Raw genomic sequence first — 24,835 nt, 5'->3', positions numbered from 1 at the left:
CGTTTTCAGGTGTAGGTGTAGGTGTTGGCCATTGTTAAACCACCCCCTACCCTTTTAAAGTTTATGTGCGGTGGGATCAGGCGGCACATTGTTCTCCTCGTATTTTTATACCAGTCGCGCGTTATCGCTACACAATCAACATAAAATCCCTTAAAAATCGTTTAATCTACCCTCGGGGGTGAAAATAAAATAAAAACCTGCTCCAATCGTAAAGTATGCAACCAAACATACAATGTACAAATACATAATGTACACATATGTTTATTAAACTAGTTTTTTGAGTGTTTTTTGACGATTTACGGCGGATTTTTTCATATTTCGATATTTTACTCTGCGTGGTGGTGGAGTAATCTCTATATGGATTGCACGTGCCATTCCGAAAGGCGTTATCGCCTCCCGCACGACTTTCGTATTATATCGGGCAGGTAATGGTGTGCGAATGTGCGATACGGCTGAACGTGGCCGCCGTATAAACACCACGGACGTCCAAACCCTTCTTGAAACCCACTTCCACACACAAATTCAAATACTATGAATTTTTTTATGATGCAACTTTGGTTTGTGTCTCCTGCGCGCATTAGCTACACATGTAGATGGGATATATTTCAAGTCGACTTGCATCTCGGAAGTTTCTATCAACTTTTTACGGCTCATCGATGATGCCGCAGGAAGATTCAAGCGCATGATGGAGCGACGCCGATTTTTGTCAAGAAATGTATGTGGTGGGGGTTTGTGTTTGGGGGTTGGGTTAGGTTGGTGGAAGCGAGTGTCTAACTGAGTGACTGCGACTAGATGACGCTGAAATATCGCGCGATTTTATCAGTTTTCGCGCGCCACCGCCGAAGATTTTCATATTCAATCACGGTACATTTAATAGTTCAGTGAAAAATCGCAGGCGTGAAAGGATTGCGCGCTGGGAAGAAAGGCGTTTTTGTCCCATTTCACAATGATAAGCATCGTGCAAATCGCTTTGATTTATATTTTAACGCGGAATTTTTAAAGATGAAAAAATGTTTGCGGGGTTATAAGTCGTGAATTTTGAATATTAAAAGTGGATTAAAGGGTTATTGGGAAGAGAATTTAAAAGAGATTCGTAGTGTTTAAAATTAGATTTTTAAAATTTGTAGTTTTAAGTTATTAAAAGAAAAAGTTGTGTTTTTAGTTTCTAAGAAATTAAATATGAAAGTTAACTTTTGGGTTTCAACGAAAAAGCATTGAGTAACAACGGCGATTAACCGATAAAATTTATTTAAGAATTTGCGCGACTTTCTGTGCGGACTCGCGAGTCGCGCGTCGCGATGCGATTGTTTCGCACGACATTATCGCCATGTTGCATTTATTACACTTCTTACAATCCGACTGGCTAACTGTACATGATATTTATTTATTCTACAAAGTGTCAGAATAAATTTATTTCTTTAAAATATTTCACAACACATTTAAATTTACTCCATAAATACACTCTGTATATTAAATTTATTATTAAATATACTGTTTTGTAATGTCTTGCATCTTAAGATTTTGGAGTCAAAAAGTACAAAGTGTAGATGTTTAAATGTGTCTGTGTGTGTGTGTGTGCACTAAGTGCTCTCGAATGTGTCCGAACACCGGAGAGAGAACAACGGCTAGTAAAGTTGGGCGCGCGCGTTATCGCGTTGGTAAATGGTCAAGCCAGGTCAGACAATCAGATAATTAATGTAGTATAAACAGGAGATAAAAGGCGGATAACGAAACGCACACACAAACACACACAGCACTTGGACTCCAAGTCGGTTCTAACGCCAAGTATAGACGTAGACTTTATCATAATAAAAAAATACAAAATAAAAACATTCAAATGTTTTGTTCAACAGAATAAATAATATTTTAAGTTCTAAAAGGTTACGAGTGCAGATTAATATGATTAATATTATTTTCTACTTCTATCTTTTAAGCACTAGTTTTTTCACTGTTTTTAGACACAAAAAGTTGTATTTTAGTCAAGTAAAGTAGGTACTTTAGTCACGGGTTTTAGTCACGGGATGGAATTTTAAAATAAAAAAATTTAAATACAAAAACCAAACATAAAAATAAAGTGAAAGTAGAAAAATATTGTAAGAGTGACTTTGCTAAACGTGGTTAAAGTGGCACTTAGCGCACTTGATACTTAAAATACTTTTATTTTACTTATTTTTATTTAGTAAGATAGTAAAATTTATATTTTTTGTTCGGTGACACTCTATATAGTCTCGAGTGCGCACAATGGCTTTGTTGTGTTCGCCGGCGATAAGGAATCTGCGCCGCGGCGATAAGAGGGCGAGCGGTCGTGTCGCGATAACGCGCGGGCTTCAAAATGGAATATTCGTGCCGGCGATGATGGCCGCTGGTGGTGGTGGTGAGCGCTCGTGTGCATAAACGATCGCCGAGGCGGCGGGCCACCGTTATCACCGCCTGATATCGGCGCGCGGGGTGGGGCCCGAAAACCGCACACGACACACACACACACAAACACCCACATCCACGTTTTAAACTTTCTGATGCGCATGCATGATAAGAGACCTTTCGATTTGCGATTGATGAGGGTATAAATAAACTAAAAATTTATTTACGAAATTAAATTTAAAACGATTTTTGTGTTTGGCGCGATAACTCCGGCGCGACTTAAAAGTCGACTTAAATCATTTCGATAAAAATTAAACAAGCGCTCGCTGCTTTTGCAAATCTTATCAAATACGGAACGCTGGTTTTTATTTATTTATTATTCTGCGCTCGTGTGTAATAAGGAAGTTTGATTACAGTGTATATTATCGGGCATGCAAAGTGTCAACTTTAAGTCACCTGAAACGCGGTTATTGCATTCAGCGAATTAATTCAAATTGACGCGACATCAAAACACCTGTTGCACGTCAACAACATGCAGAGGGGTTTAATAAACAGGGTGGTTTATAAATTACAACCCTCTAGTATATATTTTGACATTTTTCAAGGTCAAAATCTTTAAAAATCTTCAAAAAATCACAAAAAACAAAAAAAAACATATAAATTACTATGGTATACTATAAACACGTTAGGGTAGATTTATGTTTAGGGCGTAACCATGACTCGTCCGCGCTGAGGGGTTGATGGCAAGTTTAGGGTCGCACGTGGTCGACCCACGAGGTTTACTCTTCAGTTTTCCTCCAGCGACGAACGCGTGTGGACGTTTGTTACGTTTCTCTTCTAAAATCTTAGTAAAATACGAGTACAATCGAAAATTGTTTGAAATAAAATTAGTGATGGTGAAATAAAATGACAGTTTGTACAGCAATGGTGGAATTTAAGTTTGAGGAGAATCTGGACGCGGATCAAATGGCCCCCGTTCAAATGACTTCAAGTGAGTAGGAGTAAATCAAAAATTTCGCCAACTCGACAAAATCGCAACTAGTTTAATTCTGAATCATATCATAAAATAAAAGTTTACTTGTCGACGTTGCATAAAACTAAAAATACAATCTTCTTACTTATATCACAATATTACATATGTTAGTTGATTTAATTTATTTTTAATTTTAGTTTTACTTTTAAAACAATGCAATTTTATGACTATTATGAGAATTAATTACAAGTGCACTTAATTACGCCGCATATAATGTCATCATATCATAATAACTATAATAATACTATAAAAGTAAAACAATGTGAGGTTATGTCATAATTTTTTCTTTATTTTTTTATAAAATATTTTTTAATGAGTATTTGACTGGTCGACTGTAGATATTCAACTCTTAGAGTGAAACTAAACTGGTTGGTTGGTTGGCTGGCTTGGCGCGATAAGAAAGATCCCCAGGGTGATAACGCTCGCCGGAGACTTCGATCGCAATGCGCGATAAGCGCGCTTCGAAGGGCGCTGTCTCGCGCTATCTCACTTTGCGCACCTACGGTCGCTCCCAGACGCATAGATGGATAGATATTGTGACATTGTGAGCGAAACTAATGCGTCGCTTCGATAAGCGAAAAAACGACGTTTAATTGAAGCAAGAGTAAAAATACATAACCTAACTTAACATAAGCCAACATAACCTAACATTATCGACTACTTTACATATTTTTATTTTTATTTTTTGAGTTGGTTGTGTTGTTGATGACGATAGTTGGAAATCACTAGGAGATAGTCGTGTAGATTACGCATTCGTATAGTTATCAGTATCGGCGTACTCATCTTCTTCTTCTGCGTCTTCTTGGGTTGTTGTATGCGCTGCGCATAGTCTAAGAATAGGTGTACGGCCGTTGCAAGAACACTGGCAGCGCTTATCGCTGATTGAAATCGTGCGCGTTTTACCTGTAACTTGATATTGAAGATTTGATCTATTCGTATGCATGCAGTGTGTCATGATCATGCGCAAAGTAGATAAGTATACTTAGCTAGTATGTATGTACATAGGTATTTCTTGTTTTTATTTTTCAATGCGTTGTAACTTTGTTGTTTTAAGTCGGAGAGTATTGAGCGGGGTATTATTGGATAGGTAATTTAATTGGGAGTTTATATATGAAAGAGTTTTGGTTTTATTCGTGATAGTTTTGTTGTTATTGTGAAAAATGTGTTTGGATGTAATTTTAGGAAAAATGAAACAAAATTGTTTATAACTTTTGATCTAAAAGTGATAAAAGGTTGATTTTTGGTTTAAATGAAAGGTCTTATTGGATACTATAAGGTAGATATTTTTCTTATCAAGATTTTGTTATCATTTAGTTGTAAATTAATTAAAACTAAAAAATCTTCGCTCGGTTGATAAAATAATTGATAAATAATCAGCGTTTTCTCTGAATTTCGTCCCGCTAAATATTCCGCGATGCATCAGCCCCGCACGAGTAGGTATACCAGATAGATAACGACTTGTTTGACTTCTCCTTTTCGCATCTTCACATCTCCTCAGCCGCGCTTGGGCTGCGTGGCCGCAGCGCGCATATTTTACACACGTTCCTCGCACACTCGCGCTCGTTTCGGCATAAATCTTGATTATGTTATGCGAAGGGAAAGAATGATAAATTGCGCGTGGCGTGTTCGCTGCGTCCGCTCGGATTGTGTGCTTTTCGTTAATAGATATCGGCCGCGTCCCGCCCCAGCCGGGTGATATCTTCGCCGCGATGCTAATGTGCGGAATGACGCGCGAAAACGCGATGCACATTTGCGCCACTCGCGCACAACGCGCTTAATCATTACTTAATATTTATTTACTAGCTATTAACAGCCGCTATGCTGCTTATTTCTCTTTTTTTTTTGTTAGACAAACTTGTAAATTATTTTACACACTCTTCAAGTTATATTTTAGCGATAAAAAGTATCCTATGTTATTCTCCTAGGTCTAAATTATCTCTATACCAAAATTTATGAAAATTCGTTCAGTAGTTTTTGTGTAAACGTGACACAAACATACAAAAATAAATATTAGTGTCTCCAGCGCCCTCACTTCCAGCTGCTTGTCGTCATGTGCACCATTGAAGAACAATCATGGCCGGTGATGTGCGATGTCTTACGAATTGATATTTGCCGAGTGTGTGTAAACGTGTTCGGCGAGGTTTTCGCTTATCACCGATCGCGCGCTCGCATGCTATTGCCATACACACGCACCGCGCACTCACTTCTTGTACACTACAACACAGCGTAGCGTAGTGACACTCTCCGGCGGAGAATTTTTTACGTGTCGTACGCCCGGCACACGTGTTCCGCCGCAGTAAGTACAAAACGCGACGCGCTGAGATAGAGAATCGTGAAACGACCGGAGACGACGTACAACAAGCATCGGGTGTCGCTGATACAAAATGGCGCATTTGTTCAATTTTTAACGTCCTGTATTGCCTCTCTTTGACGATTTATGCAACCAAATATACACATTTCTCATCGAATGAAAATATCTTATCGCGCGATAAGATCACGCTGCGCGAGTGGTTCGCAACCGAGCTAGTTAAAACGATACGATCGCTTCCAGACCAAATAGATGCGAGCGCGATAACGCGATCGGCGGCGCCCCCTGCCCGCCCCCTCGAGCGGAACGTTATCTGACAGCCCCACCCCGAAAGAATACGTGTTGTGAGGAGGGCGCGATAAGCACAGCGCGCGCGGCATAGCGGTTATCGCGACTCATCAATCAGACGCGAGCGAGCGAACGCGCGACTCTCTCGCCGCCGGGATAAACAAAAGTTTTAAGTTTGGCGCAAAACGAAAAACTCGACCGGCAAAGAAACAAAGATAATAAAGAATAAATAAGGCGGGCGATAAGCGACGCGCAGATCGTTTAAAATCGACTCGCACGCCCTCTGGTGGCGCATAGCAGCTATAATTTTAAAAAGAATCATCACTCAAAAATATTTTCTTGCATTTGAATGTTTTCTGGTTTTATCTTGTAATAAAATAAATTTTATTTACAAACTTTCCTGTGTGTGTATGTTGGGTTGCCGAATGTAATCTCTTATCGCGCAAGGCACGGATTTAAAAATGTTTTGTTTGCGCACAAATTATATTTATATACAGTGTATGCAGTAGTATGCAGTGTGTATATGTGTGTTTAATTCTTGCGGTGCGCGCTGCGGGTTGCAGTCATTAGTTAGTTTTATTTGCGCTTTAGTTGCTTGCGTATTTATTTCGCCCGGCGCATCCACCAATGTTTTTCGCATGTGTGTGGCTCGTGTGTAATTTTTACGATTTGTGTGATAGGGATCTATCCGGGGCGTTTTGCATGAGGGGACAATAAAGATCATTTCGACAGATTTGGCGCGGGGCGCGTTTTTAGTGTGCTGGGCGCTGATAACGCGCAAGGGCCCCGGCTATTACCATTATCCCAACGTCCGAAAAATAAAACAGAATCGAACTTAAATTTTCCACGCTGAAAAATTAATCCTACTCTGGAATTTATCAATTTTATTATTTAAACTTTTGAAAAATTATTTTTAAACGTTGTGTGATGGAATGGAATGAAAGGAAGGTCGAGACAATCGTAAAAACTATTAAATACAATCTAATCGATTTGGGATCTTGTATTGCAACGCGGGGCACCATTTGCCGTTGGTGTGGACTTCGCATTTCAATTTGATGCCACGCATTGTATCGCCCTATCGCCTTATCGCATCTATTGACTGCGCGCGCGAGAGTCTGAAGAGTTGCGCGTTGCGTCTCCGCCGCCGCCTGGACAGTTGATGAAACGCGGCGCGCGGCCACCGTTGAAATATTAATCAATGAGACACAATGCGCGGTTATCTGCTGGACGTCGGGGGCTATTGTTAACGAGTTAACGCGTTCGTGAGCCACCAGCGTCGTGTGCTGTCGAGACAAATCGGAGGTAAATGTAAATGTAAAAACAGCAAAGTAATTTCAATCACTTTGGAGAGATGTCGCCACTTCCAGAATAAAAAAATAATCAAAAATTGAGATTTTACGCGGATAGGCAACTTGTTAATCTTTTGTAAGTTGAATATAAACTCGATTATGTTTTTAAAAATTATTTTATGTCATAATTTCTTGAAATTAAAATATTTTTCGACTTTAGACAGTATATTTGGTTGCCTATGTTTCACAAAATAATATAACTCTGTCTCTTTGAGTTTAAGTTTAATTCTTAGCAATCTCCATGTGTAATGACGCTTAGAATGTGCTATCTATCACAAAACGCGTTGCTTTTGATGCGCGAGAGGTGTTGTAATGTAATATATAATATAAAGTGTATGAAGTGACTCCGGGCGTTGTTTTAACGCGAGGAAATGACGTGTAAGGTGCGCGCCGTGAATGCGTAATGAGCGCCGTCCACTCACAATGCATCCACGCGGCGGTGGTGGGGGTAACCCTCATCCTCGATTACAACCTAACCTCTTTCCTGTGTGATGCTCGCCTGCGCGTTTTCTCTCTATGTCTCTGTATGTATGAGTGTGTGTATGCATTGTGCGAGGCGGTATCTATCTTTAATCTTTGTCAAAACGTCCTGCTAAGAGGAAATTATTCGACCCCATAAGGGCGCGACGGTTGCGACGCCACCGGCATATCAATGAAAATATTATGCTGTCGGATGTTACGCTGAGTTAAAATGTTTGATGTCGTTTAGAATCATGATATAACCTAAAATTTAAAAATTTAGATTTTTCTTTGTGTATGTTTGTGTGTTGGTCGATAAAAGACGTTTTCAATTTGTATCACGAGGCATTAAAGCGAGCAATATTTAAGTCACTAAACAGGCTCTCGAAAGACCGAACTTACAAGCCACCTACATGCGGCGATAACATCTTCTCCGGACCCAAACTCCATTCCTTGTCTTCTCGTCTCGCTTGCTCTCTATTTCGTAAACTTCTTCATCGCGCGACATGCGCGTGAATGCATTTGAGACAATAAACACGTTTTGAATGCTCGAAATAAAAACAAAAAACACAAAACCAGCGTGTGGACAAACGAGTAGCCATTAGCGCGTCGATTAGTTTGCATCTGTTTGGCGGGTGGCCGGGAATACAAACGGGAAAGGTAATTGAAATTCGAATTCACTGTGCGCTCTTTTTTTTATTATTATTATTGAATGCATTGACGCTTAACTTGTATGTGAGTATGTGTGAATGTACGAGTATTTCAATGGCCATTGTGTACGCCAGAGTTACCCTTTTGGACGGCGGCGATCGACGTCTAGTGGTTTGTGCAGCCTGGAAAGTCAGAGAGGTTCACGACATCGATGCTCGTTTGGTTGCGGCAGTGGCAGTGGCGGCGCGTTTATCTGCGCAATCGAGTGGGGTTGGTTTTTAGCGACGCGTTCGACACTTTTGTCTCTGTGGTAATAAAAGTCGGTCACGTGTGATCGAGTGAGTGACATATCGCCACCCGGCAGCCCGCCACGAGGGCTCTCGGTGTTTTCATATCGCGATCGCGTTACACATCATTCGCGACATGTTCAGTTATTCACTTGGGAGGCGCTTTTTTCTAGGCGGTTATTGTTTTAGTTTTTTTGGGGTATGTATTTCATATTTATACAATGTAAATATAGGCAACCAAAATTACATTACACTTTAACCACGTTTGTTTGTGACGCTGTCATGCAAAAACACACTAGGCAACCCTCATTGCATCGAAAACATTAATCCCTACTAATATTATAAAGGCGATAGTCCTGATGTTTGTTACACTTTCACGCAAAAACTACTTAACAGATCATCATGAAAATTTGTACACATATCCTTAGTGGTCCCCGAATGGTTATAGGCTACTTTTTATTTAATAAAAAATATTATTTTTTAAATAAAATAAAGAAATAGTTTAGCCAATAATACCTCTGCATCTGGCTATTTGACTACTTTAACGCCATCTAGCATTCCAGCAATGAAGCTCAAACCTAAATACTATAGTACCATCACACTGTATTATCACACTGTATTACCGACAGCTACGTCAACATCAAATCCAATTGACTACACTATGGAGACTGTACACTATACTTCCATAGACTATACTTTCAGCCATTTTAAACTTCCCGCCATTCTACTTCATTGTTACTTCTTCTGTGACTACAGACGCTTACGGAAGCAACTTTATTATTTTAGATATTCGCGATCGAAGCCGCGGGTTAAAGCTAGTATTACATAGAAAAATTTGAATTTTTTTGGTTTTTACCTTTTAACACAAAAACCACTCGACCGATTTTAATAAAATTTTGTACAGAGATATTTTAGGCTCGACCGATTTTAATAAAATTTTGTACAGAGATATTTTAGGCCTTAAAAAACAAAATAAATCATATTTTGTCTTAAAATTTTAATGTTTAAACCTAATAAGCAAGAAAAATCAAAGTAATAGTTAAAAACGTGGTTATAGATGGCGCTGGTGTTGTATATTAACGTCTATGTACTTTAAATATATTATAAGGCTATAATTTAAACAATTTACTTAAAACATTGATGATATCTCCGTGGGTCCTATTGAAAAGCGAAAAATTTCGTAAATTCAATGCGCGATGATTAAGATTAGCGTGAATATTGAAAATCGTGCGTCGCACATCTCACGCATTCTGTTTGTATAAAGTTTTTCGATCGCCCCCGCCTTCGCTTCCTCCTTAATATATTATTAAACGCACACAAACTCGCGTGTGCGTGCGTGTTTCATTTTCGGCCTCGCTGTACTCGCTGTAGTATATTATGCCTCGAGGGTGGTTAGCTTTTATTATTGAGCACGACGTGCGGCTAAACGATGCTATTTAGCTTATCGTCGATTGGCATCTTGTAAAGTAAATATTATACTCGTATATAATATTTTTTGTTTGAAATTTTATTCGGTGACGAGGTGACAATACTTTTGTCGTCGCCCCGGTGTGCGCCGCCTTATCGTGCCGACGCAAGGCGACCAGCGACTATCGGCCGTTCGGCAGCCGCCGGCGGGCGCACCGGTGCGGAAAAACGATACGCGAGAGAAGAGGACCTCGGAATATTATCGCCGTCTGTCAAGTTTTTTCATCACGTGCTCGCTTCTCGTTTTCATATTCCACCCAAACGCACATTTCCACTGCGGAATCGGTTTGTGTTTTACCTCTCGAGGACCTGCCCGAAGAGTTATTTGCGTGTCGCTGCGATAACGACTCACGAAAAGACGAACGAATATATTTTGTGTGTGCACGCTGGTTTTCTTTATTTTTCCATTAGGCGATGCGCACCAGTAGCACCCTGAGGAAGAGATCCCCGGGTGGGGGTGGTCCGGAGGCGGCAGATAGCGCGATAAATAATGTTCTCGATGATAATATCCATTTAGTACGGCCGATAACGCGGCTCCTTTAAAAACCACTATCAATCATTTCCCACCGCGCCATCGCCATTCACGGCACTTTATAAAACCCGCCGAAGCGGGTCTATCGCGCGCTGATAGAGCAAGACAAAGCGGCGCGCACCGGCCCGGGAAGAGCGACTTTTAACACACAAGTGATCATCTTTTTAAACTATTAACTAGCAGACGCACAATGCATGTCACCTGAGACCATTATACCTATACCCGGAAAGCCGGAAGTCAAACACTTGATATCGCGCCTTTGTCACTTTTTGAGCGCACATCCTTCTTGACTCTACTAACCACCAACCAAGAGAGATAATATACAGGGTACAAATTGCTTTGGTTAGTTCTCCAGCGAAAGGAAACATCTTAATATCGTGATTATTAGTCACGTGTGAAAGCCCTCTTCATGATCACTCAACTTGTACCCGTCTGACCGGAAGATCCATACTGAAGATGGAAGGGTGGGTGGTCGACGCTGATAAGCGGTCAGTGATCAATGAGGGTTCTCGTCCGAAAAGGTCCAGATACATTTATAACCTCCAAAACTCATCATTTTGTATTTTAACCTCAAAAAATTAAGTTTTAATGGAATGACCGCTGTCTAATGACTACAAAACTTAATCCCTACTAATATTATAAATGCGAATGTCGTGATGTTTGTTACACATTCACGCAAAAACTACTTAACCGATCATCATGAAAATTTGTACACATATTCTTAGTGGTCCCCGAATGGTTATAGGCTACTTTTTATTTAATAAAAAAAATTATTTTTAAATAAAATAAAGAAATTGTTTAGCCAATAATACCTCTGCATCTGGCTATTTGACTACTTTAACGCCATCTAGCATTCCAGCAATGAAGCTCAAACCTAAGTACTATAGTACCATCACACTGTATTATCACACTGTATTACCGACAGCTACGTCAACATCAAATCCAATTGACTACACTATGGAGACTGTACACTATACTTCCATAGACTATACTTTCAGCCATTTTAAACTTCCCGCCATTCTACTTCATTGTTACTTCTTCTGTAACTATAGACGCGTACGGAAGCAACTTCATTATTTTAGATATTCGCGAGCGAAGCCAAGGGTTAAAGCTAGTATTTATATAAAATAGATGATATTATTTAAATTTACTTAACTTCTATGTGTGCATTTATAACCTCCAAAACTCATCATTTAGTATTTTAACCTCAAAAAATTAAGTTTTAATGGACTGACAGCTGTCTAATGACCACAAAACTTAATATTTTAATATAAAATAGATGATATTATTTGAATTTACTTGATTTCTATGTGTGTTGGAATGAAATTTGGTTTTTTGTCGAGTGTGTTAATGGACATTAAACGTCTCGAAGGGTGGCACCCTCATCGCGCGCGCCTCCACTCGTCCGAAATGATAAGAACACGTGCGATAAGCGCGCGCGCAGTCCGAAGGGACATTAGATGAAGTGGCGTTCATCGTTTTTGCTACTCAGATACTCATTTTCACTGGTCATCTCGATTTGTTTTGCGTTTATTATTCCTATCTGCCGGCTTTCGGCCACCACGCGAAAGAAAAGCACATTAATTACCACCAGAGCGAATGCTAACCCAGCATGAACAATACAAATTACATTATGTATATTTTCTTCTGGAAATAATATAATATAACTAGCTGTTGCCCACGACTTCGTTCCGGCAGTGTTTAATAAAAATGTAATTCGTTTTTACTCTCTTGTTCTAGACATACTCATAGTAAGAGTCAATTCTATCATTAAGATTAGCAATTTTAATTTAAAGAAATTAATTATATAAAGTTTTGTCAATAATGCACTTCAGCGCGCCATCTCGAATTCAACTATTTAACTATAACTATGATTGAATCTCAATGTCAAATTTTATTCTATAGAAAAGAGCTGTTTTGAGGATTTTCCCGGCAATTATTCGAATTTTTCTCACCTTTTAAACCTTCCCTAGACCTCCGCGAATAATTCAAGACCAAGATAATATAAATCCGTTCAGCCGTTCTCGAGTTTTAGCGAGACTAACGAACAGCAATTCATTTATATATATATATTGATATAAAATTTATAAAAGTGGTACTCGTAATTCTCGTTTTTATAACGATTATACAACCACACGCACACGACTGGAAAACTTTTATTTTTATTTCAAGACGAGAAGCGGCAACCAAGTATACATTTTGCATACGTGTGAGGGTATGTAGATCCCGTCCATCTCCGCGTTGTTATGCGATACTGATAGTTGTTTTGACGTACACGCTGTGTGTCTCTGTGTGAGTGTGTATGCGAAGCCGGCGAGCAAACATTCACATTATACATATTCCTTGTTTTATCTGCGCGGTCCGATCCGGGCGGCGCGATAAGATGGAAAAACGCAGATAACCGGCACGTCAGTTTAGCATCAGATAAACAACAATGCCGGAGTCGAACGCGCGGCCAACAACACACACACACATACCACACATGAAACTAAAGCATGCGCATTGCCAACAAGACGTAATATGTATATGTATATGATCTGTGTGTGCGTGTGTAGGTTAGAAGAGTTTCGCTTCGTATTATTCGTAGTAATGTTATTTTTTCGAGCGACCAGTACTATCGCCTGCTTCGATCTGTCGGTGGTGTTCTTACTCGGTTACGTTTTCGAGGCGCTGAAATTAAAATGTTTTGCGTTTTGTTGCTTGTGCCGGCGCAATAATTGTGTGTGAAACTTAAAACCATATTAATTTTAGGTTGTGTTTTGTGTTGTGTTAGGCAACCAGGCATACCAATTTACTAAATTTGCATCTTGTTGTTTTTAATTGAATAAAAACAATTAGTTCTGGCGGTTTAGTCTTATTCAAACGTTATATAACAACTAATTATTTATAATTATTTTTGAAAAAAGTTTAAAACGTAAAAAAGTCAAGGTCACAACAAGAAGGTTTCCATCAGCACAATCCTATTACGATTGCGCGTGCGTGTCTTATCGCCGTGGTTATCACGCAACCAAACAATCTTTTATCGCTGGGTATTATCGCCGACGCAAATTTATTCACCGTAGTGATAACAAACTTCACTTTAGCTCAGTTACAACACAATTTCTACTCAACTCAACTAATGAAAATTTTATTTTATAAAAATTTTCATACTTAGATAATGCTAATTTTAATTTTGCCTTGATTTGATCGTTATCGGTTGCCTATGTTGACATAATGATGATTACACTGATAATCCATGAAAGTGGATTGATTTCCAGTTGATATTGATAGGGAAATAGAAGTAAATAAATACATATCTCGAATTTTATTTACATTCGTAATGTAATATTTATTTATTATATTTGACACTCTTATAAATACGCTCAGAGAGGAAGATAGTGTATAATTTTATTTGGGCCGTGATATTCCTGAATCTCCCGAGGTGCAGTGATAGATAAGGGCGGCCGTGGGACGGTAAGACACCTCAGTCGACTCTGGGTGCTGATAGCGTGCGCATGCAACTAAAAATCTCGAAATTTTTTTGAAAATATTAAACAAAATGGTGTTATCGCTGCCGTTCCACAAGAAAAAGTTATTATTACATCGATATATCTCTAGTATTTCAGGTAAATATTTTTCACCTGTCTGTGTGTGAGTTTGTGTGTATGCCGGAGAGGAAGAAGTAAAAAGATGCAAATACCGGTGTCATTGTGCGCGCGAAGAAATTTTTTGGCGGAGGTGCCGCGCGGAAGGAACATCTCTCATAATCATTTTTGCGCTGCCGCCGCCGCGACATTGTGATGTGATGTATGCGCGCGGGGGGCGGCGCGCATTTATCAGATGCGGATGGTGGTGGTGCTGGTGCGCTGTGCTTATCGCACGGCGTGCAGCCGCCGACGGGGAGACACATCGCGCGACACGACATTCGCATCAATTCACCATTATCTACGCCGAAACAACCCGCGCGCATTTATAACCTCACAAAAATTATACTTACAACAATATATTAATATCCAACGTGGTCACGTGGAGAGCATAGGTATATGCCATTTATAAAATATGGCAAAAAGTTTTTGCGAGGGCGAGCGATAAAAAGATGCTGCATTGCACACACATTGAGATTACTGCTAATGGCGTGTCATTAAGGTAGCGCTATCGGCCGGTAGGGGGAGTGTAATGCACTGTGGGTAATCTACCATTCGGTATTTTCATGTGTGACATTAATTAGATATGAAAATATAAAAATTCCAACGAAAATATTTTTGCATTTCACATTTAGATTTAGAATAGAAAACAATTAGTGAAATTTTTCACATATTTCTACACATACAATGTGTTTAGGAAAAGTAAAAGTAAAAAATGCAATTTTTTTTGCGTTTTTAAAACTGCCAAGCATTTCACATCCACACGCTCTGTTAACATTTACTTAAGCGATCCCGATAAGATACGTAACGCCAGTTTGATAAGTCATCGCCGTGCGATTATTTGCATAATTATTATTTACATTCGCCGATTATCACGGCTATCGCCAGCGTTATCAGCCGTTTATCAGGCGGGCACACAGCGCGCGCGGATAAATACGAAAATGATATCAAACGATGAAACACACATTCGAAGTGTTTGAAATTTTCAACGCGCTTCGCATATTTTGTTAATTTATTTTCGTGTTATCAGCCACATCATTACATCATTCGTGAGTGTTACGGCTGGAATTCAATTATAAATAATTAAATGATTAATCTACGATGTCGCTACGGTAAGATTTTATCTATTAGATCATCCCAATCGACACATATTATCGATAAATGAAGTTTCCGCAATGATAATAATAGATACTAATGTTTTGTTTCTTGTTTTTTTTCCAGGTGAGTTCAGATTTTGATTTTTCCACGCCGAAAATCGTAAGCTATTTTGTTTTTATTCTATAAATTCAAGTTTTGAGAAATACGTTGATGTGATATCTATGGAAACTTGGCTTCACAACACCGCCTGGAAAACTTGTTATCATTATCTGTGAGCTACGCAAACTTTTCATATCTTCCACCCTAAAGTACAAACAGATAATTTACATGTGTATACATACAGAGTATTTTAATATAGGCAACAATATCTACATACTTTAACATAGGCAACCATCTATACTGCATTGCATGAATAACAAATATCTACGTGTTATTTAGGTGATGTTTTAATATAGGCAACCAAATATGCAAGTTTTTTATTATATTGCATTATATTGCACGCCACTGCATTCCGATGAGAATTAGGTTGATGTGTAGACATACACAATGGAATATACAGTGTGTCCGGTTGCAACACTGTGTTTAATTCATTTGCAGTCTGCGCATATCAGGAAAAAACACGCGTTCGATCGTAATCTGCGGCGTGTGCGTGTGTGAACCGGCATAAAGTGCTGTGTGTTGAATTGTAAATTGTCTAGAACTCTAGATCAACGGTCCGCGCGCGCTCGTCTCTCACGCCTCGGTCGCCGGCTACAAGTGCGCGCATATTAATAAAATCCACGCGATTTCCTAAGTCTGTCTTCTTGCGATATTCACTTCGCTGTTGTGTTGTCTACATCTGCGCCCAGACAGAATGTGTACTGTGTTGTTTGCAAGTATATGCATAAAGTCAATTCCCATAGCTGTGCTGAACGCGTATCTCTGCCGTCTGCGCAACAGTCGAGTGCAACAATGATCATGCTGCGCAATCGAAGCTGTGATAATTACTTATTGCGCACTATCGCTACTTTTATTTTCTAGTTGGGAATTATTATCATTTGCGCGTAAATGTGGTTTCATATTTTTCCATATCTGATTTTGGATTTAATTAAAATTAAATAAATAATGTGGGAATTTGATTTATTCTAGTTTTAAAGATAATGAATTAAATTTAGATGTGGGGGATATTCTGCGACCTAGGCAACCAGTTATACATATTATTTAGGTTATGTTTTAGTATAGGCAACCATATATGCAGGATTTATTATATGGTTGCATATTTTAATATAGGCAACAATATTTACGTATTATTTAGATAGTGACAATTAAAATCGTTTTAACTCGAAAACTACTCAACAGATTTTGATAATTTTTGGTACAGAGATAGTTTAGACTTAGGAGAATAATATAAACTATTTTTTATTATAAACAATTAAGTAATAAGTCAGATATTCCGTTTTTTATAAACAAAATAATAAAAATAAGTTTTGTTTTGTGATTTTTCTTGTTTGGTGAATACTTGAGTCGTGCATCTTTATCAGTTGCGGCGGGATTGCGCCGAGGGTGGCACCGACCTCACCTCATCTCCGTGCGGGGCTTATCGCGCCCGGCCAGCGCCGCCACTAGCATACGTGTTATCAGCGCAGCGCGCCGCCACTATTAGAATATCTAAATATCCGAGTGCTCCCCGGTTTGCGTTTCCAGCTCGGACGCAGTCGCGAACCGCCGCCACTGCCGCCGTCGCCAGACTTTACAACACGACGCAATGCACGCCCGCGATAAGGCCCCCGCGCGACGCCTTATTTATATTCATCAATGGCGCGTTATCAGTTATGAGCAGAAATGTTTATTACCGCCGCGCGAATAAAATCCGTCTTTCGCTTAATGTGTCTTTAAGACAATTGAATTCGTGATCATCGCTTTAACGCAAACAAATTCCAATTAAAAATCCAAGATATTGATCCGAGATAATATTTGGTTTCGGGGAAACTCGGCCCGTGGAGAGAAAAAATAAAAAATAAAATGACTACGGATCGGTTCTCATCCGGCCATGGATCTCCCGGGCCATCCGGTGAGCACGACACCGTATCCATCGATCTACGTTTACACGTTTACGCTTCGCGCTGATTACTTGTTCTTCTGCTCACCACTTCATTTTCGATGCGAGTAGAGAAACCACCTGAGAGTGCAATGTGCACGCACAACGTGCACATTATCTATCCATCTCGCCAGTCCCGGCCGGGGTAGAGATGTCTGCTCGAGATGCGAGCCATAAATTAGAAAATTTCTCGTTTCGATGTTTGATGCTGCAGTGGTGATATTGTGGCGTGCGAACAGGGATGCAACCAACAATACATGTACCACCTGTTGTATAACCTCTAGACTCTGTGTCGCCTGTGCGTGGTATGTTATATATGCAACCCGTTGTACAATCGAAAAAGACGTTTATTTTTTTTTTGCTTGAAATTTTCTTATCGCCGCGTGGAATCTGGCGAGTATTTGTACGAATACGCTGTTCTTTAATAGCATGCACATTGTGTTTGTGTGTTTATTCCATATATTCCGATGGCAATCGTCGCTGCGTTTTCGCACAATGCCCGCTTGTTTATGCCGCTTATGAGATATTCGAATCGGCGCGCAGGATCTGGTCGTGGTTTTCTTCAGTACGTGGAAGCCACCCACGGTGGCGGCAGCGGCGGCGGCTTCCTTCCCTTATCTTTTTACAACTCCGGCGTTATAACTTTCCTGTCAAAGCCCGAATTTATACATTATGCGAATGCTATCGCCAACAAACATTCGCGATCGCGATAAATCAATGTGCACATGCGCGAAACTTTCAGACTATTCGGTTTTCTTTAATAATAAAATCACCGCCGCTGTGTTTAATCTACATCTTGTGACTTTAGTACTTAATGTAGCACTTTTTTAATGTGCGCCGGTAAAAAATAGAGTCATGTCGAATCTCGATGCGCCCTTCGCAGTCACCGCAAGAGACTGCGAGCTCGTTATACGATTATGTCATTAATACCGGATCGCTGATAGGTCACGCATTCACCGCCTGGCTCCTTCTTGCACTCCTTGCATTTTATTATCCGTGGGGGTTTTAATGTCACAATCGAAATTAACCGCGGCGCAGACTTTCGAATCGCCGCCATTTTTATTTAAGGTGGAGAGCTCTGAGTTTTAGCGTCTTTTATATTGGTGACTTTTAATGGTTAATAATGTTTCAAAGCGCGTCTTTTCATTACTCTAGGATGTGAAATTGTTCAATACCGGTATTTCGGTATTTTTTTAAATAAGAAAATCGGTTATAAAATTAATTTTTGGATATTGTTAAATTGTTATAAATTAAAAGAAATTTTGCATTGAAAAATACCGGTATTTGATAGTAAAAAATACCGGTATTAATACCGGTTTTCTCATAAATATTTTTTGACTGATTTCTTTGATAATAAATTTTTTTCTCAGTTTTTATTTAATTTTGTGAAATTGTTCAATACCGGTATTTCGGTATTTTTTAAATTAAAAACCGGTATTTAACAAATTAATTTTTAATATTGATAAATTGATATAAATTTTGCAATGAAAAATACCGGTATTTGAAAATAAAAATACCGGTATCAATACCGGTTTTTACATAAATTGTTTTTTTGTCTGATTTCTTTGAAAATAAGTTTTTTGTGAGTTTTGATTTCATTTGATAAAAATACCGGTATACCGATTTTGATACCGGTTATTTCTTGCAACTGCTGTAGTCACTGTGTTTTGTTACTCATGAATATTGTATAAGTGCATATGTGCATATTGCCGAGGGAATGGTTTTTGGACCGACGTAGTTTTCATCTCGCGTGCTGGCGAAGAACTCGCGAGATAAGGGATGCGCCGCCGCCGCGCGCGCGCTGCTTGGTTTTTGTGCAGGTCATATCGGCGCGTTATCTGCGCGCGCCAGCCCACGCCATATTACTTTCTTATCAGCGCGTCTACGTTTCCTACTTCCAGGTCGTATCTCTGCCGCTATCGGACGGTGTGCAGGCCGCGCGCCCTCGTAAACGTGCGCCATACATACACTCGGCAGTCGGGAACGGCTGCAGCGTCTTCGCGATAACGTGTTTTCCATTTTCTACAGTTGTTCTATTCCATTGTATCAGCAGTTGATTTAATTTCGTTATATTAGACCACACTGTATGTACATCTATATTTTGACGTTATAAATCAGTGTTGCCAACCTGGTGACTTTAGGGACTTTTTCGTAACTAGTTTTTGGATAGAAAAAAATAGGAATGTGAAATCTTTGACCTAAATCTAAAGCTTTAGGCTCATCGCGGCCTTCAAGTTGTCATCACATGTTGCTCCATAGTTTCCATCCTCTCTATCCTTGGTTCCTTAGCAATGCAAACACAGATTAAAGATGCATCACTTCCGAGTATTGTCGTACATATGACTATTTCTAGCTTCTGTACTCTAGTGAGTGGTAGGAATAAGGACACTGGTTGGAAGGTAGCCGAGACGAATATACGAATAGAATATAATCTTATCTGGCGAGTCGTTCCTTAGCTGAATGCCCTCCCGGAATGTGTGCTGCATGCGCGGCCATTATCATTCGCGCGCGCATATAACGCATCCTTAGAGGCAGTCTAGAGGCAACTAAAGGACTTGAAGGCAACTTTTGGGGGAGGTCGGAGGTAATTATCAATGGGAGATCTGCTAGACACTATACGAAACAATGCTGTACAAACTTTATCACTGTTTATTGTTTATTTGCCTTGTGTGTGTATGTTGGGTTGCCTGCTTTCGATCAATCATCTATCTCCCCATTGTGTATTGTATTAGCAACTGACGTGCGACATACGGACACCGCGCGGGGCAAGAAACCGAAACGGAAGGCACTTGTTGATGATGACACCAGGCAGGCGGGTTCAACGTCGTTACCCACCTGATCAATTAGGAAGCAATAGGTTTCGGGTGTTGAGCGTGAACATGTCTTGCCCATTCATGTTTCGACCCTTGAAATTGACGGTCACACGTAGATAACATCTTTGAACCCAGGTGTTACAATTAAATTCAAAAAATTAAAAAAAATAATAATTTTTTAATTGACATTTTGTGGTTATGTTGCTTATCTCCCGAGGGAATAGATATCACGCGTCGCACGGATGCGAATATAATTGTGAGTGATTCACCGGGATAATTATAAATCAATGTCTTACGTCTATGGTAATGCGGTGATCGATAGATTGTTATCAAGGGGGTGTCACGCCGGAAGTTATAAATCGAACCAAATCTGAAATTGATCTCTTTTGAAATGCTTTCGCATAGTTAGCAAACCAAATGTAGGTAGGCCCTTTTCGCGATGGTCTTCTCTTAACATTAAAAATCGCCTCGGATATCGGCAACCAGCAGCACTTTTTTCTCTCCTCTCTCTGGTTTATTCAACCACCCCTCGTCCCTCTAGCGGCGATAAGGACCACCTTCGCATGAGAAATGATTAAAAAAGCAGCGCCGCGGGCTTTTCACTCCTGGCGCACCGGCGATAACGCGCAAAATGCGAAAAAAGTGCGCTCACTTCCCGAAAAGGACTTTCGGGGCCCGGCGTGTGTCGCTGGTGGTGGCGTCGGTGCGCGATATCTCGATAGACCTCAATCATTAGTTCGTCTGCGCGCGCGCCCGGCCCCGAAACTTCACTAATCACCTGCGGACGATAACGTCGCGCGAGCGCGCGTTTTTTCCCTCTGCGAGCACCTTCGTAATCCGGACTGAAAATGCATTCATATCTCGCGGGCTAATGGCAGCCCGTTTCTCATCTGCGTCTAACAGAAGAAACCTCTTAATATCGACAATGGGACGCCTGCGCTATCAGCGGCAGACGACCGACGCGACTTATAATCTCAATCAATTATATTGAGAAGTAAAAACGTAGATAACTCATCGTATTCTAACTTAAAATTTAAAAAAAAAATATTCACAATTAACGCAATTGTGTTTTGTTTGTGTTGTTTTTATTTTGTATAAGCGCTGTATTATTAAATGTGTTGCCACTTGCCAGACACATCGAAATGCGGTATGTAGTATATCCACTATCTGCTTATCGCCGGTTTAAGTTCTTCGGCGCCAGTCGCCCGATCAAGTGTGCACGAAATGCACACACTTGAAGCATAACCAAAAATCACTCGAGTGCTCTTCAACTCTCGACGCTATGCAACCCAAATGGCATGCATATGTGTGTGTGTGTGGTATATTCTAATTTTGTTGATTCGGTTAATTGTGGGAATCGAGTCGCTCGAAACCGGCTGATAATACCGGTGGGCACCTAAGAGAATCTCGTCGGCGGATCTTGTTGCCGCGGCACGTTTGCTAATGGCGCGGTTAATCGTGTAATGAGTTTTCTTGTCTTTGGATTTGAGGTTGAGGTTAGGTTACCTACCGAAGAGGGAATTCGAATGCAGCTAGCCATGTGCACTTTTTGATTAGCGCGCTGTGATATCGTGCGCCGTTGCACATGTTTATAGAATTCTCGAGCAAGAGCTGTGCTGAGACTTTTCACACGAAAAACAAAGTGTTGAAATCTCATTTGTTTGCATTCTCACACTCGTTCCATATTTTATAGCGATTTTAACCAATTATTGACTTTGTTCTATGTAAAAACATGATGAGTAACATTACTTAACCTTAAAAATTTCATGTGTTTTGTTTGTTGTGTGGTAAAACGAAAAATTAATATAAAGCGGTTGGTAATAAACGGAATAAATTAAGCAAATATAAGGGTAGCATGTCGTGTTGTGGTTGGGTGTTGGCAATCTAGCGAATTTGAATTATCGAACTTTTCGAGAGAGTGTTTAAGTCGCGATATGCAAATCGCCGCTCGACATGGGGGTGATTTTTTTCATGCCGGCCGCGTATCGACAACGAATTCCCCTCGCTGCGAAATAATCGCGCATCGCATTTTACATTCGTAATGACTATTATTATTTAAGGTGGAGGTATAATACGTATTTAAATTCACGAAAAATAAAAACATCTGAGCCATCCCGCATGCGATAACGCACACAACTCAACATACACCCATATTCTTCATACACCAGCGCCATCTGTGTGCAAAATTACATATTGATGTGGAATATATATATATTCTTGGTGCTTTACTTGGGCGTGGAGAGAAAAACAATGCCGCGGTTTGAGATTAGAATAGCGCCGTTTTTGGTCATAATGCCAATGCGCGGTTGGGCGGCGATAGCGTTGTATGCAAATAAAAGATCAACATATTTGCGCATCGGCATTTCGCGAGCACAGCGTGTAATACCTATAGGTATCGGGCGCGCGCGCGGCGTGTTTTATGCGTTTGACTTTTAGCACCTGCGACACAATGGCGGTACGCGCGCTCGCGCCTAATTGTCCTCTCGCGCGTCCCTCTTAGCATACAATGGACGTGCGCGCACCATCGGTGTGGTCGCGGCCGGCGATCGCGTGTGCGTCGCACGGTAGCCGCTGCGTATGCAAAGCGAGAAGCAGGCAGCAGCGAACGGGCCGGTTTTTATAATGCTACCCGCAGAGCGGACGGAACAGATTGGCCGCTATCTCCGCTGCCATCGCGCGTTTACCGATGCTATTTACAAATAGCTCTACGTACGCCAAGAGAGAAACCAAACCGACGGGCGCACGCTCACGCGCCAGATCTGCTTGCGCATCTTGCAACCCAAACATGCATTATCACACATTTTTGTTTTGATCCGAAACCGAAACTTGAAATTCCATCTCAGCGTGTTTTAAATGAAAAATCGAATACATAGATGTCGCTGTTGGGATACTTTTATCGTGGGTTATGTTCGTTTATTGTTAGATGAGTTGCCTACCACGTGATCGACAGTTGCATGCTGGTTGGTAGCTAATTAAAGATGTCCCGATAACAACTCCACTCCACTCTCTCTCTGGTTTATTAATTTCTAAATGCACCTTAATCTGATTCTGCTCGACTGCAGTTTCTGGCCACGAAAATCAACTAATTAATCAAGCATGTGAGATTCCATTCTCGCGCTGCTCGTTGTTTTGTTTTTGTTTCTCTGTTTTCTTGTTTTGTGTATTGTGATCTTTGTCCGTTGCTTGTCGCCTGCATGCGGCTTGTTCATTTCGAAACCTACTCGAGAGATAAGCGCGTGAGTTGTGTTTGCAGCGCAAAAGTTGCGTCGCCATCGCCTTGTCCTTTCCAGGTAGTGGTTTTTTCTCTTCTCTTCTTCCTCTGAGAGCTAAGATGGACTCGCATCCGACATCGGACATGCATCTAGGTGTTCTCTGGTGTTGCAATGCAGCGCAGCTTTTCGTTTTGTTGAGGCATGCGCAATCTGGAGCAGCGGAATTATTCGCATTGGGGGCGGTTGGCGAGTTTCTCTGCGATTGCAGCGCCACTTGGGCCACGCAAGTGATATGCAAATGGCCGCCGCGAGGATCGTGACGCACGACACGAACGATAAAACACACACGCCGCGGCTTAATTAAGTCAATAGAGATCGGTTCGCGTCGGCCCGGCCCAGCGACGCCGCTTTGCATTTTTATTTCTCCTCGGACGTACCTACGGAGAAAATGAAGCGATTTAGATGAACGCGACACGCCAATCGCGAGTCGCGCGCGCGCGCACTAGCGCTGTGGGGAGAGATGCGGCCCTACGAGTTACAGGTGTCTGCCGGTTGTTAATAATTGCGCTTCGGCTGGTGGCGACAGGAGTGATAGGACGCTCGGCCGTATATATCGCGCACCGCGCGCCGCCGACGTGATGTACGTCCCCGCGTGGGCCGCTCTCTCGGCCCTCTTGACGGACTGCTTCATTAGGCCGTGCCGCGCGCGCGGATACATGACTGGGGCCCGTGTTAACTTGCGCCCCTTATCGCTGCCGCCGCCGCCCGATGCATTTTGTAACCTGTGGCCGCGTCGTATTTCATGCCCTATCGCTGATCGGCGATAGGATCGCGCGCGCGCTCGAAACTACGTTTCCTACCTACCTACCTAAGTGCATGCACACACAATGTCGCATTTCTTGTTAATTCTAGAAATGTTCAACATATTTCAACCAGCTCTACAATCAAGCAAACAATCACGACAACGCATTGAGCTGCATTTGTGTTTTGCACAACAAAACGATCATTTTATTGCAGAGAGTTTCTTCTCGTGTGCCACGTATTAAACTAGTCGTTTTGTGGCTTTCAGGTGAAGATGAAGAATGGGCCAAGGAGACAACCTTGTCCTCGAAGGACTCGGACACACAGGATGGTAAATCCGAAGGTGCAAAAACACCTCCTCTGCTGGAAGAGACCAAAAAACCGCCGAAACTTGAAGAGTCTTCAATCACACCACGAATACGTTTGAAAACCAACCTGGCGACAGATCCAGCCCTTCATTCTCCTATGTTAACCAT

The 24,835-nt window shown here is 40.9% G+C and overlaps 1 protein-coding gene across 1 annotated transcript in view; it reads left to right on the top strand.

Annotated features, from left to right (window-relative positions):
* LOC135795727 (zinc finger protein ush) overlaps positions 1-24,835 on the top strand; it is a 55,059-nt gene that overhangs the window by 26,908 nt on the left and 3,316 nt on the right. Inside the window, 1 exon segment of the mRNA XM_065307487.1 lies at positions 24,628-24,835. Coding sequence (XP_065163559.1) covers positions 24,628-24,835 — 208 coding nt within the window.

Source organism: Atheta coriaria, unplaced genomic scaffold (genome assembly GCF_025399875.1).
Source record: "Atheta coriaria isolate IRGN ID8LTWV9N9 unplaced genomic scaffold, Caltech_Dcor_3.1 hic_scaffold_7_pilon, whole genome shotgun sequence".
Lineage (NCBI taxonomy): Eukaryota > Metazoa > Arthropoda > Insecta > Coleoptera > Staphylinidae > Dalotia > Dalotia coriaria.
The sequence above is the reverse complement of the archived record's forward strand: the minus strand, read 5'-3'. Positions and strand labels throughout refer to the sequence as shown.